Source organism: Nanorana parkeri, unplaced genomic scaffold, assembly GCF_000935625.1.
Source record: "Nanorana parkeri isolate BGI_ZX_2015 unplaced genomic scaffold, ASM93562v1 scaffold995, whole genome shotgun sequence".
Taxonomy (NCBI): Eukaryota; Metazoa; Chordata; class Amphibia; order Anura; family Dicroglossidae; genus Nanorana; species Nanorana parkeri.
In genome coordinates, this window is record NW_017307263.1 from 249,406 (window position 1) to 263,382 (window position 13,977).

The window sequence follows — 13,977 nt, forward strand, 5'->3', positions numbered from 1 at the left end:
CACCCAAACGCATGGAATATTAGTACTTGCGTATTGGTCCAGTGCAATATGCAAAAATGCTGCATGGGCTTTTTTGCAGATCGCACTGGACCGGAATGCAGGCACTAATTTGCCCCGCGTTTGGGTGCTGGCGATCGCACTGATGGCCGGCGGCATGGCGGCCGTGGCGGTGCTATTCACTTCAATGCACCGTCACGCTCCCTTCACCCCAAAACAAAGTGAGCTGGCCGAGTTGCGTTCCAGAGGCTGAATGCACTGGAACCCACTCTTTATAGTGTGAATGGGCCCTCATTGTTTACATCTGCTGCTAAAAAGGTTCTATGTAAAAAATGCCCAATACTAGTGAGCAGCTGCTTCCAAATGCCAGACTGCTGTCACATATAATGCATGCCATGCCACACCATACTGTGTGATAGGAAAGCAGGATTTATTGAGTTCTTTACTACTGAACTGTGTGCTTCTTTCTGCCCTCTGTGCGTTCCTTACTTCTGCCCTCTGCGCGTTACTTACTTCTGACCTCTGTGCGTTCCTTACTGCTGCACTCTGTGTGTTCCTTACTTCTGCACTCTGTGCGTTCCTTACTAGTTCCGCCACTGGATGTATAGGCAGCCAACTAAATCCACCTTTGCCTGTGTAGGCAAAAATCCTTGCACCGGCCCTGGCTGGGATTATCGGGAGTACCAGCGGTGAAACGATCTGGTTGGAAAGAACATTGGGAGGAAGTCAGAGCATTCAGACCGCACTAAGCGTTATAAGACCATGTTGTAAAAGGGGTAATTTAACTTTGGTGAGTGCGGATCCTGCATTACCTATTCACTGAGGGTGTATAGAAGCATGGGATAGAACACAGAAGTTTGGTGTTTTTGAGTTATTTGACCGCAGTTATGCATTTGAGTGGTTAATAGATTTGACACCTGCACTTTTCACAACAGAGCACTGGATATATTGGACTTTAATGAAAGACAGTTCATTTTTTTCTTGTGATTTTTATCTACAGTTAAATTTTGGGAAGTTTAGATATGCATCACAGGATATTATGGATTGATTGATGTATGCACTTTATGTAGCATTATTTTGGGGAGTCCATATATGCATACACCTCATGTTGAGGTGTATAACATGATATTGTGGATTGATTGATGAATGCACTTTATGTAGTTTAACTTTATGGAGAAATGTTTACCCTTTTAGCGCAGTGCATGTTTTTATTTATTTATGTTGGGGAGTGTTATACACTTTTTTTTTAGCACCGGAGCTCATAGGGTTCTATTACATCTGTAGCGCAGATCATATATATAGGCTCGATAGGGCAGGACTTCATGGAAGAATGCCCAAAAAAGCCATCGCTTACAAATTAAGCAAACACGTTTGCTGTTCACCAAAAGTCATGCGGGAGACTCCCCAAACATATGGAAGACGGTACTCTGGTCAGATGAGACTAAAATTGAGCTTTTTGGCCTTCATGGAAAACGTTTTGTCTGATGCAAAGCCAAGACCTCTCATCATTCCCACCATTCCCACAGTAAAGCATGGTGGTGGTGGCAGCATCATGCTGTGGGGATGTTTTTCATCAGCAGGGACTGGTAAATTGATCATAATTGAAGAAATGATGGATGGCGCTAAATATGGAGAAATTCTTGAGGGAAATCTTTTTCAGTCTGCCAAAGATTTGAGACTGGAACGGAGGTTCACCTTCTTGCAGGACAGTGACCCTAAGCATACTGCTAAAGCAACACTGGAGTGGTTTAAGTGGAAACATTTAAATGTTTTGGAATGGCTTAGTCAAAGCCCAGACCTCAATCCATTTGAGAATCTGTGGCATGACTTAAAGATTGCTGTACACGAGCAAAACCCATCCAATTTGAAGGAGCTGGAACAGTTTTGCCTTGAAGAATGGGCAAAAATCCCACTGGCTAGATTTTTCAAGCGTATAGAGATGCATCCCAAGAGACTTGCAGCTGTAATTGCTCCAAATGGTGGATCTACAAAGTATTGATTTAGGGGGAGGGGGGTGAATAGTTATGCGCGCTCAAGTTTTCTGTTTTTGTCTTATTTCTTGTTTTGCATCCTCTAATTGGTAGGCATGTTGTATAGATCAAATGATACAAACCCCACAAAAAAATCTATTTTAATTCCAAGTGGTAATACAACAAAATAGGAAAATTGCAGAGGGGAGTGAATTAGTTTACAAGCCACTGTATATACTCATGCATAACTATAAATCTAGTGAGCTTGGAGCGGTGGCTACTTTACAACACACACATGGATCATGGGGAACAAAAGTAGCCACCCTCCAGAAGGAAGGACAGTGTCATCACCAATTCAGAGATGGTATGAGGATCAACAACTGTGATTCATTCATAACTTGAGAACATAGTGTGTTTACTATAACCACAATCATGAATGAACAGGAGGTGATGTTGATCATTTCCCATTTATTCATAAGTGAGGCTATAGTAACCATACTATGTCCTCAATTATTTACACTCAGCGATCACTGATCGCTGAGTGTTTGTACCGCTCTCCATCCTGACAGCTGTCACAGGAGGCTGAGCGAGCGGTGCGGGAGGAGTACTCCTCCTGTGAACTCCTGTGACAGCGCTGGCTGTCTCCGCCCACACCGCGCTCTGCCATATAATCACTTTACCTGCACTCCTTCTCAGCACTTTGTGGTGATGTCATGTCACAGTGCCTAATGACTGGATGCTAGGCCTGCTGGAATGCTAGAACTAACCACAGATCTTCAACTGGAGACATCAATATGGCACCCTGTAGCAGGACATACAGTATACCCACATGAACCTCTTTCCTACCTGACTGCTAGACCGCCCCCCACACTCTGTTGATGTAATGATCACTCAGCATCCTCAATGTATTAGACATGGATCTACAGACAGCCGCAGCAGAGGGGACCGAGGTACAGGGGAGTATATCTTTTTTTATTTAACACCCTAGACCAAAATTAGCACTTTGGAGCACCTACAAGACCATCAGTAGTTGAACGACTTCCCCCGATTCCAGCACAAAGTTGGAGATCCACCATGCCAGAACAAGCCTCGTCTTGCCGGAAAGACATATGGAGTAAGTCCAGTGTCTGAATCTTTTTCCTTTGCAGCAAAAACAAGGAGCTGCAATGGCCTGGAGTGAAACCGAGCATGTGGGAATCCCTTGAAGGAGGCAACCATTAAGCACAGAACCTTCATGCAAAACTGAATGGCTGGAACTCATGGTCCTAGCATGGATGCAAAAGATTGGATATTTTCCAAGGGAAGGATGACTACACCCAATGCTCTGCAGGGTTTGTATCAATTGTCAGATAAGGCTTGCACTAACTGGTCTATGAGGAGGTCATCCAAGTGCCCTGCTATGAGGATCCCTTGATACCGAAGCAGAGCCAAAACAGGGGCCAGCACCTTGGGTGAAAATCCAAGGTGCAGTGGACATGCCAAATGGAAGGCCAACAAACAGTAGTAGTAGGGTTGTGTGCCTACAGCAAAACTCAGGTAGCGCTGGTGAGCAGGAAAAATAGGGATGCGCAAATATGCATCTTTGATGTCCACTGAGGCCAGGAAATCACCCAGTGAAGGAAGTCAATGGCTGCCCAGATAGATACATTTGATCTGCGGATTTTTCATATGGTAGGGAGACCCCCCCCCCCCCCCCTTTAGGGACAGTGAACAGGTTGAGACTAGAACCCCTGAAATATTTTTGCATCTGAGGTGATCTAGGGCAGCAAGGGATCTTTGAGAAGATATTGGCAAGTTCAACAACAGAAAGTGAGGGGGCAAGGAGCGAAACTCCAGTTTGTAATTCTTGGTCACAACTTCCTGAAACCGGGTTTTGGGAATGTCCTACTTTTGCTACTGGAGTTTTTGCTACTGGAGTTTTCCTCTGCAAAAAAGTACTCTTAAAAATATCTAAGGTTTCACCGTTAAGGTGGTCCCTATGCGCTGTAGGTGCTTCTTATAGGGAGGGCTTCTACACTCGTCCTTGAAAACAGTCACCCCTTCTACAGAACCTATTGAGGTCTTGTAGAACAGGTCCCCGTTTTCAAGGGACCTCTTCTACAAGCCCTTAAAAGGTTCCTATAGAAGAGCTCCCTGCCATGATGTGTTGTGCATACTAACATCATGGCTAAAACGTCCATGGTGCTTTTTTTTTTTAAAGCTCACCTTTACGAAACCACTCAATAGGGATTGATGAGCAAACCATTTGGGAGGAGTAAATCCTTTTTCAGGGTGATCCCAGTCACCATACACTGGCTGTAAAAATTAGTGCACAAGGAAGGTTTTAGAAGGTATGGGTATTTTTAAAGATCCCAGACTAGTGACCTTTGGCAAGGTCAAAGCAGGCAGCTCTAACTACAATCAAGTATGAACTGCATCCACAAGGACAGAAATAGTGTTTTTGATCTTTAGGAACATCATGAGACAGATTTTCTTCCTGGGCTGGATCCACAGTACTGGAAACAGCCTTTTCTCTCAGGGAGTGCAAAAGGGAGACAGAGGGAGACTGAGGGGGCAAGGTGAAAGGGCCTGCTTGCGACCCCTGCAGTCTGAGATCTCAAAAATGTCACATACTTTGCCCATTAAGTAAGCCATTACTGACGGAAACGCCTCTCCAGATGATAAAGTAGTGTAGGTCACCGTTGGAGGGGCTTAGGAGGTCCCTGAAGTGGATATCAATGAGGAAAAGGAGCAGAACATAAGACTGGCAAAAAACAGAGGGTCTGAACATTCCAACCATTGTGGGGCAGGGTAGCCACAGAGCCTGCCACTCATTTGTCTCCTTGTCTATGATCTAACATGCGCCAAAGGTATCTCCAAAAGGTACTCATGAACTGCAGAGGTTGGAGGGTGCCTTGTGTTCAGACACTTGCAGGCAGAATGGTGACCAAGTGCATAGCACATGTGGTGGTTTCACTCCCTGTGCCTAGTTGAAGCAGCAGATGCATGTGGACAGTTCAGAGTGTGTGACAAAGGAAAGTATATGGAGGGCACATTCACAGCACTACACCAAGACGGAGGCTTGGCAGGCACAAAAGCTCCACAGGAGCCACAAGTGAGACTGAAAAATGTGGCCAAGTTTAAAGACTCAGCTGTCTAACTGCCTAAAGCTGTGACACAGGAGTCAAAGCAATGCCCATGTTAACCCCTCAGTGACTGGAGAAAAACAACACTTGGCTGCAGCAAAAGCACTTGAGTGATCTCAAAATCACTTACTCTCACTTGGAATTGCAGCAGCCACCTAAATAGATATACCCCCTCCATCCCTTGCCCTACCAGTGGGCATTCAGGGACAAGGCTCCACCAGTAGATATACCACAGCCCTAGATCTGTATCGCATCCTGCACCTACTCGATACGATGCACTAAGTGCCAAGGTAAATGCCCAACACAGGATCTAGAGCTCTGAGCACATTACAGGCCAGTCCTGCACCTTCCTTTTAGCAGGTTGAGTACATTTTACCATAGCTCAGCCAAGAATGAAACCACAGGGGCAGCAAGCAGCTTAGAGAAACTTTGGTAGAAGAGTCTTAAAGTGGAAAAAGTACAGTAAAGTATGTCCTTCTGTCAGAGCTGAGAGAAGGTTTCTATCACCTAAGGACAAAAGCAAAACCTGAGGCAGGCTGGTGGTGTAATCAGTTATACAGGGAAGTCCTGCAGTTTTAAATGGCCAGTGTCCAATCATCTGAAATGGCGCTTCTTGTGTCCGGTGATGTAGGATTATAAAAATGCAGGTTGCGGTGTGTGTAATTCTGCAGAGTATAACAGAGTGGGTAGCGATATCGGTTTTCCATTATAAATGACCCCCTAACTTTTAATGTACATTTGTGGCTCATTGTATGTGTGGAAAATTATGGATACTTATGTGCCGTGTGATGTTACTAGAAAAGCCTTAGATCGACAAAAGCTAATTAAGGGGCTGGAGGATCAAAGTTATGATACAAGGTTGCGAAATTTAAACTTGTTCACGCTGGAAGTGAGGAGATTAAGAGGAGACATGATTTTGTTGTACAAAATGTTTAGTGGTGATTGAAACATCGTCACTAAACTTTTTACTGTAAACTCAGTAACAAGGACTAGAGGCCACCACCTAAAATTGGTGGAGAAAAGATTTATCCACAAAGGGTGTAGGGGATTCTTCTCAGGTCAGAGAAGTTACATTTTGGAACTCTGACACAAGCAGTGGTATCAGCAGAAATCAATTGATACCATCCCAAGAGACCGTAACACACGTTTTTTTTTTCAACCTCAAATACTTTGTAATCTAATTTTTGCACTTTATGTCCACTACCACAGACAACTGCAAACAATGTTATTTTATTATTTTCATAGAAAACAGTGTCAGTAGGAAGCAATGCAATCACACACAAGCTAGTTGTGAAGAACTATAAAATTGGGGCAAGATCAATTCTCCAGAACGATCAACTAGCGTGTTAGCTGAATCACATTATTTTTTGTTGGCCCATGATGCCATTCGGTTATTAATTGGGGTCTTCATGAAGCGTGGTGATTTCATGTATGCAACAATAGCTGGCAGAGTCTGCAAAAAAAAAACATTATAAAAACACAGTAACAATACTCTGATGAAATATGAACTGCAATTTGTCAAGTATGTCACCTGGTGCTTTAGATCAGTGCATAATACATTCACTTACAAGATGCTAAATTAGGCCTTAATGTACTGACGTCTGTGCAAATGTTAAAATATGTCAACATAGGTACCGGTGACAAAAAATTGGATAGCTAGAACCCAGGCAGCAATACATTTTTCTTTTTAAAAAGGAGTGAGCAAAAGGTTAAAATCTGTCAAGGCTTTTATTGCCACCCGTGTCCTGGTTGGAGAGATATACTGTACTTCCTATTCCAGTGCCACCTAAGGTACTGCCTTGAGCTGAATTTATATTTTACTTTCTCTGGAGGGCAACTTCCATATATTTCTGTGATGAGGTTTTACTAGGGAGCCAGTGATATTTTAACCACTTGATCAGAAAGTTAAATCCGTATTCATCTCCAGGCTAGCACAGTATTTCAAGAGAGGGAGTCTTATGGTCAGATTTGCCAACGATTGTACGGTTGTACGGTATTAAAGCGGAGCTCCAGACAAAAGGGTCATAGTTTGTTAGCGTGGGAATGGTTGAGAGCTTCAGGGATTTATCACCGACTGTGTCCCTGTTGAATCTCACTCACTTCTATAGTGAGTAGAGATCCATCCTTTGACAGCTTTCACCATAACAGGTGTATGGCAACATTTTAGATACCTAGACTCCTATTTTCTGACAGGAAGTGAGGAACTCCACCCAGCGGGCACAAACAGCAATGAAAAATTAACCGAGGTTTTCCCCACTCTACCTTAAAATTTAAAAAAAAAAAAAAAAAGACAAGTCACAAAATCTGGAGTCACAAGCCTTCAAAATATAAAGAAAACCAATAGAGCTGAAATAATTACAAGATTTGAGCAATATTTCTGGGCCTGGGAATTCCAATCATATGTGATCCCCATAGACGCCTGTGATCTACAACCAACTAGGAGGCCATTGAATGGTCCAATTAACTCAGCTAAGGCTTCATTCACACAGGAGCGGTTATCCACGTGTATTCGGCCATATGAATGCACACGGAACCGCTCTAAAAAACATAGAAAACAATGCACTTAAATGTGCATTGTTCAGACTATTGCGGGCACCGCATAAAAAGTAGTAGTCCTAGCGCGATTACAGGGGTGGATTCCTCACATTCGCAGCTATAGTAATAGCTGCAAACCAGCGGAATCCGTGCAGTTCTAAAGATTAACATTTCCGTGCAGTCTTCTGCGTGGAAAACCAAGCAGGAGACGCAAACTCTATAGATGAATGGAGGCTAATGCAGTCCACTCTTGCCTCAAACCGAGTTAGGAAGTCCTGCAAATTCTGAAAGTTTTGCAGGCAATTGGGGTCCAGAATCCTGTGTTGATCTAGGACATCATACATCAGAAAGTCCGCAAATGTGATCTTTTGGAGGGGGGGGGAAAAAAATAATGAGTATACGATATTAAACACTAATCAATTTAGCAATGCATAACATGCTTTGTCTAAAAATACAGAATGATTATTACATTATAACTTATACTGCAGGACATTTACCTTGTCCCCGGCAAACCAATGTCTGTCTCCCAGAAAACGAGAGAATCTTCCTAGGGCAACTGGAAGTTTTTCAAGGTATGGACCTTTAAGGGTTTCCTAAAACATTGAATACATTTCTATTAAAATCAGCTTTAACAGTTAGCAGTCAGTTCAGCAGGATTGCATAGACTGGCTAGTGGATATTTCCCATCTTATGTCCTGTATGTGTTTATTCTCAATCAAAATGCAAAGTACTCCTTGGTTATCACAGTCTTGCCAATGTAATGCATATATTCAGCAGTAGAGCCAGTAGGCTTTACTTCCAAGCTGCCACATCTGTGTGTGCAGATGGCTCCACTGTTCTTCACCAAAGAGTAGCATCCCCTCTTTTAACACTCTGTAAATGCCTGGGAAGTGAGACCAGTTGCTGGAGTTTTTGGGGAGGAATGTCGTCCCATTCTTGCCTGATATAGCATTCTAACTGCTCAACAGTCCTGGGTCTTTTGTCATATTTTAGGTTACAAAAATTTTCAATTGGTGAAAGGTCTGGACTGCAGGCAGGCCAGTTGAGCACCCGGACTCTATTACAAAGCCATCCTGTTGTCATAGTGTGCAGTTTAGCATTGTCCTGCTGAAATATGCAAGGCCTTCCCTGAAAAAGGACGTTGTCTGGATATGCTGCTCTAAAACCTGGATTTATATATATCTTTCAGCATTGATTGTGATTTTCCAGATGTGCAAGCTGCCCATTCCATACGCACTAATGCACCCCCATACTATCAGAGATGCAGGCTTTTGAACTGAGCGCTGATAACAAGCCGGAAGGCATCTCCTCTTCAGTCTGAAGGACGCACTGTCCATGGTTGGCAAAAAGAATATCAGATTTCTATTTGTCTGACCACAGAACAGTTTTCCACTTTGTTAGACCATTTTAAATGAGCTTTGGCCTAGAGAAGATGGCGGCGTTTCTGGATCATGTTCCAATATGGCTTCTTCTTTACATGTTAGAGCTTTAACTTGCACTTTTGGATGGCATTGCGAACGGTGTCCACAGGCAGTGACTTTTGAAAGTATTCCTGAGCCCAGGCAGTGATGTCCATCACAGAATCATGCCTGTTTGTAACAGTGCCGTCTGAGGGCCCGAAGATCACAGATCATATTGTGTTTGGCCTCATCTCTTGCGCACATAGATTTTTCCAGATTTTCTAACTCTTGAGGATATTATGTACTGTAGATGATATATTTAAAGTCTTTGCAATTTTACGTTGATTATTCTGAAATTGTTCCAATTTTTAGTTGCAGCTTTTCACAGATGGGTGAACCTCTTCCCATCTGAGACACCGACTCTCACGAGATGCTCTTTTTATACCCAATCATGTTACGGACCTGTTGCAAATTAACCTACTTAGTTGCAAAATGTTCTCCCAGCTTTTCCTAGTTCATACCACTTAGCCAGCTTTTTGTTGCCGCCATCAATTTCAAAATTGCCCTACTTTTTTCTTAAATTGTACATTTTCTCAGTTTAAATATTTGATATGTTTTCTATTGTGAATAAAATATAGCTTTATGAGATTTGAAAATCATTGCATTCTGTTTTTATGTAGATTGTACACAGTGCCACAACCTTTTTGCAATGGGGTTGTATGTAGAGGACTGCCCGTGCATTTAATAGAATTATAGGTGTGTACCTGCATATGGCCATATTTTGTGAGAATTATAGTGTGTATTTGTATATGGCAATATTTTTTGTGTCCCCTTGTACACAAGTAATTTAGCTGAATATAAATAATTTTCCTGTATTTTTCCACTTACAAATTGTGGGTTGTAGGCAATAGATACAAGTCCCATTCGGAAATCCATAGATTGGTTTTCAATCAATGATACGTTGTTAATTTCACTTTCTGACTCTCCACCTGCAAGACAGTGGTGGTGGGGAAGTAGGACAGTTTTAAATTAGAGTCACAAACTGTATCAACTGATCGCATGCTATGAGCTACTGCACATTATGTTTTTTTTACACCGCTATACTGAATCAGCTTTTAAGATGGTTGTTTAGGCTAATCAGTAAAGCGGTTGCTGAGAAACTTTAGGGTAATGATGCCACAGGGTGGCTCATATGTTTTGTCCCTATGATCCATGTAAAAATGCATGTTTTGACTACAGTTTTGTCTTTCACTTATACATTTTTGAAACTGGCAAAGATAGAGGTAAGAGTACCTTCTAAGACATTGCTACTCTTTTGGCAGGTTGCCATCTACACGCTAAGTAGGTGCTTTTTTTAAAAAGTCCAATATGGAGGAACATGCACAGTGCCACATTGAATAGTATTGAAGATACAAAAGATGTAACATCCCCCAAAATCTTTCACCAATTCACAAAAAAAACAGGGGTGTCTTTTAAAAAAAAAAAAAAAAAAAAGTACAATATGAAGGTACATGCACCGTGCCACACTGAAAAGTATGCGAGCTCCACGCCATCGACAACAACTATGTGTATACACAAAGGAACATTTTGAACACTTTGCAATGCATTACCTATAAAATGTGCTGTAAAATTTATCCTGCAGAAGATACAAAAGATGCAATATTCCCCCCAAAATCTGTCAGTAGCTCACGCAGCAGAACATAAATATAAAAGGCAACAAAGTAAAACAATGAGGTCAAGCAATAAAAGTGCAAGACGCACAGTATTACAAACCAATCCAAAGCCGATACTCACATAATCCATGCTTGCATGCAATGTAGCGCAGAATTGTGTTACTCTGCGTCAGCTTAACATCTCCATCTAGAAGGTATGGCAGCTGCAAAAGGGAACAATTTTAATGTGAGGTATAAAATGAAAACCACTTATTAGCTTATATTGGAAAATAATTTCCAGGTGTGTTTTTTTGGTGCTGGACAGTTGGGTATAGAGCATTGACTGCAAAGATTAAATGCCGTAATTGCCCATGTCTCCCAACTAGATCTACAATTATCTCTAACTTCTATTTTCTAACCTCCCAACACAAACCTGATCCCAGACTTGCATAGTAGTCGAGGTTGGATACAGACCAAGGTCCATCCAGTTCAACAACATACACACGTTATATTTCGTGACTGAAGAAACTCATCTAGAAGTTTCTTGAACGTATCTACGCTATCAGCAGATACCACTGCCTGTTACTACTCACAGTAAAAAAGCCCTTTACCGTTCCAAGATTGAACTCCCTCTCTTCTAACCTCTTGTTGCGTTCACGTTCTCAGTGAAAACAACTTGTTTCCGAATATTGTGGTCCCCATTGATTATTATGAAGACTGCAATAAGGTCCCCTCTTAAGCGCCACTTTTCAAAGGAGAATACATTTAATTGTTGGAGGCAGTCTTCATAACTCAGGCCTTCCATCCCTTTAATTATTTTTTAGCCTTTCTTTGAACTCTCTCAAGCGCGGAGACAACCTTCCTGAGAGTTGGTAACCACAACTGTACCGCATACTCAAGATGATGACTTAACTCCAAAAGACAACCCTTGATTTAACCCATCCCTTAAAATGAACCCCTAAAACACCAACCCTTATTACAAAAAAAAAAAATCTTTAAAGTATATCTAAACTCCAATTCAGTTTGTTAAAACAATGACCGATTTACTAAAGGAATTGAGCAGGTTTACTTTGCAAAAGTGAACTTTCAGTTGATGGGGGAATTTTTTAATTGATTATTGTGGAGAAACTGTGTGGACATGTGCAAGTAAAAAAAAAAAAACAAAAACCTGTTTGACAATTTTCCTTGCATGTGATTTGGTATTCTTTGCAAAGTGGATTTTCATAACATTCAATAAGCCAAGGTAAAATTCCTTTGCAAACTAAACATGAAACACACATCACTGTGTAGATATTAGTGAGCTGGTCCAGCTTTCTGATGGCAACAGTGAACCATGGCTGCTTGGAAGAATGTCACAGATACACAACTGAAAGATAGTGGTGATCCGACACCAAGAAGCGTCTGAACAAGGACCCCTCCCTTTTCTCTCCCCACGATGTCACTTACATTTGGGAAATCCAAACCAAGCTTTTCCTTCACATCCAGCCATTGACTCCTATCATAGTTTGGTGCTGTGAAAATAGAGATTTTGTTTTGTGTTATTACATGGATCTCATCATCTTTGAATGTCTGGAGCCGTTTCTAATAAATACAAAAATCATCCACTGTCACACTCCATACATCACGTCACTGCAGTCCACACTGTGGATATTTATTCCAGTGAAATATAAAAAAGACCCCCACACAGTTTTTAAAAGATTAGTGATTTTAACATTGCTTAAAAGTGAAATAAAAATGGACATTTAAATATTGTGCTGGGGGTCCCCTTAAACTGCCTGCAAAGTGGTGCATCTGTACGATGTATAGAACCTGCTGCAGCAAAACTGACATATCTATATCTAGCTATCTCTAAAAAATTAAAATAAAACCCATACCCAAAGTCATACCAGGCCCTTAAGGCCTGATCGGAATTTTGAGGAACCCCCACCCCATTCTTGGAGAAGCCAAGCCTGAATAGTGGTGGGAGGATGGAACATCCGTTGTATGCCACATACAATGCTGTTTTAACACCTATCTGGGCAGGTTATTAACACCTCCTAGCTCCAATTATACAAATGCAATCAGCACCTGGTTGTGACTAACAGATTATGTGGATTGGATCAACATTTACCATATTTATTTCCAGATAATAGTTTGTACAAGTCATTCTGAATTGAGAAAGCTGGTTGGATGACCAGGGAAAAGTTTTCAATAAAAATACAGCAAGTCCTTGACTAATTTTTTTACAGATATATGTCCACATAGTACATTTCTGCTTCATCCTTTTAACATTTAACATTGTTCCTACTGGTTGTGTGTTAACTTTTGTCATGCACCCTCCCACTGCGTTCAAGGTCTGAGTTGCCTTTATTGTCTGATACCTGTGCTGTTCCACTTATTGTTTTGATAGTTTAATGGTTTGTTTTAAAGATTTACAAATATCAATAAAAAGCAGCAAGAGTTATGCAATGTGAATGAGAACGTGTAGCAAACATAAAATATGTGTTATCCCAATTTGGCTGTAAAAGTGAATACATGTTAAAGTGACACTAAACTCAAGAGTTTAAAAAAAAAAAAACTTATGCACTCAACTACCCCAACTAATAACAAAAATGTATCTTATTTGTGTATCACTTATTTGTGTATCAAGCATTCATTACTTTCGTTCCCCAGGGTCCCCGTGTGTGTTGTAAACTAGCCACTGCTCCATGCTCACTCCCGTGATGGGACTACAAGCTCACATTTAGTTTACTAATTTGTATTGAGATTGCAGTCCATCACAAACAAAAGAATACCTTGTCGCACTCCTTACCGGAAAAACCCAAAGTTGAATGGGGGGGGAGGGGGCTGCTTGTAGAACCTGCAGATGGCGTCACCACACATTATAAATATTAATAAATGTCACCAGCACACCACCAGTATTGCAGTCCAAAGAGTTAGTTTATTGGAACGTCATGTCACCAAAACTGGCGTATTCGGGGCCACACAGGGTCCCCTTCATCAGGCTCAGCACAGTAGCGAATTTTAAGCAACATTTGTTTTGGTCCTTGCTCAACCAGATAGCTAGATTTGGACAAATACTGCAGTAGCATTTTAAAATACAATCTCAAGGAAACCTGTTAGAAGTACTTAGAAGTAGGGAGTTGCCATTCTGGAATTGTGCTTGCATGTACAAGCTCTATGGCCCTTATGTTCATACTTCCTTTAAAACTTAGGGGTCTAGTTATAACTCTACCACCCAGACCATTAGCACAGCATTCCCACCACTGGATGTAACGAAGGGCAGGACTCCACCCCCCCCCCCCCCCTCGCCTCTCCG

General features: G+C 41.7%; 1 protein-coding gene across 2 annotated transcripts in view; it reads right to left on the reverse strand.

Moving 5' to 3' along the window:
• LOC108795704 (glutathione S-transferase Mu 1-like) overlaps positions 1–13,977 on the reverse strand; it is a 46,297-nt gene that overhangs the window by 28,614 nt on the left and 3,706 nt on the right. Inside the window, exons 3-8 of one of the 2 annotated variants that reach the window (XM_018566991.1) lie at positions 12,126–12,190; positions 10,822–10,903; positions 9,916–10,016; positions 8,125–8,220; positions 7,882–7,992; positions 6,389–6,545 (exon numbers count right to left, since the gene is read on the reverse strand). In XM_018566991.1, coding sequence (XP_018422493.1) covers positions 6,453–6,545; positions 7,882–7,992; positions 8,125–8,220; positions 9,916–10,016; positions 10,822–10,903; positions 12,126–12,190 — 548 coding nt within the window. In that variant the 3' untranslated portion in view covers positions 6,389–6,452. Of the gene's footprint in view, positions 1–6,388; positions 6,546–7,881; positions 7,993–8,124; positions 8,221–9,915; positions 10,017–10,821; positions 10,904–12,125; positions 12,191–13,977 lie in introns of those variants that run through there. The other variant, XM_018566992.1, reaches the window with a different exon arrangement.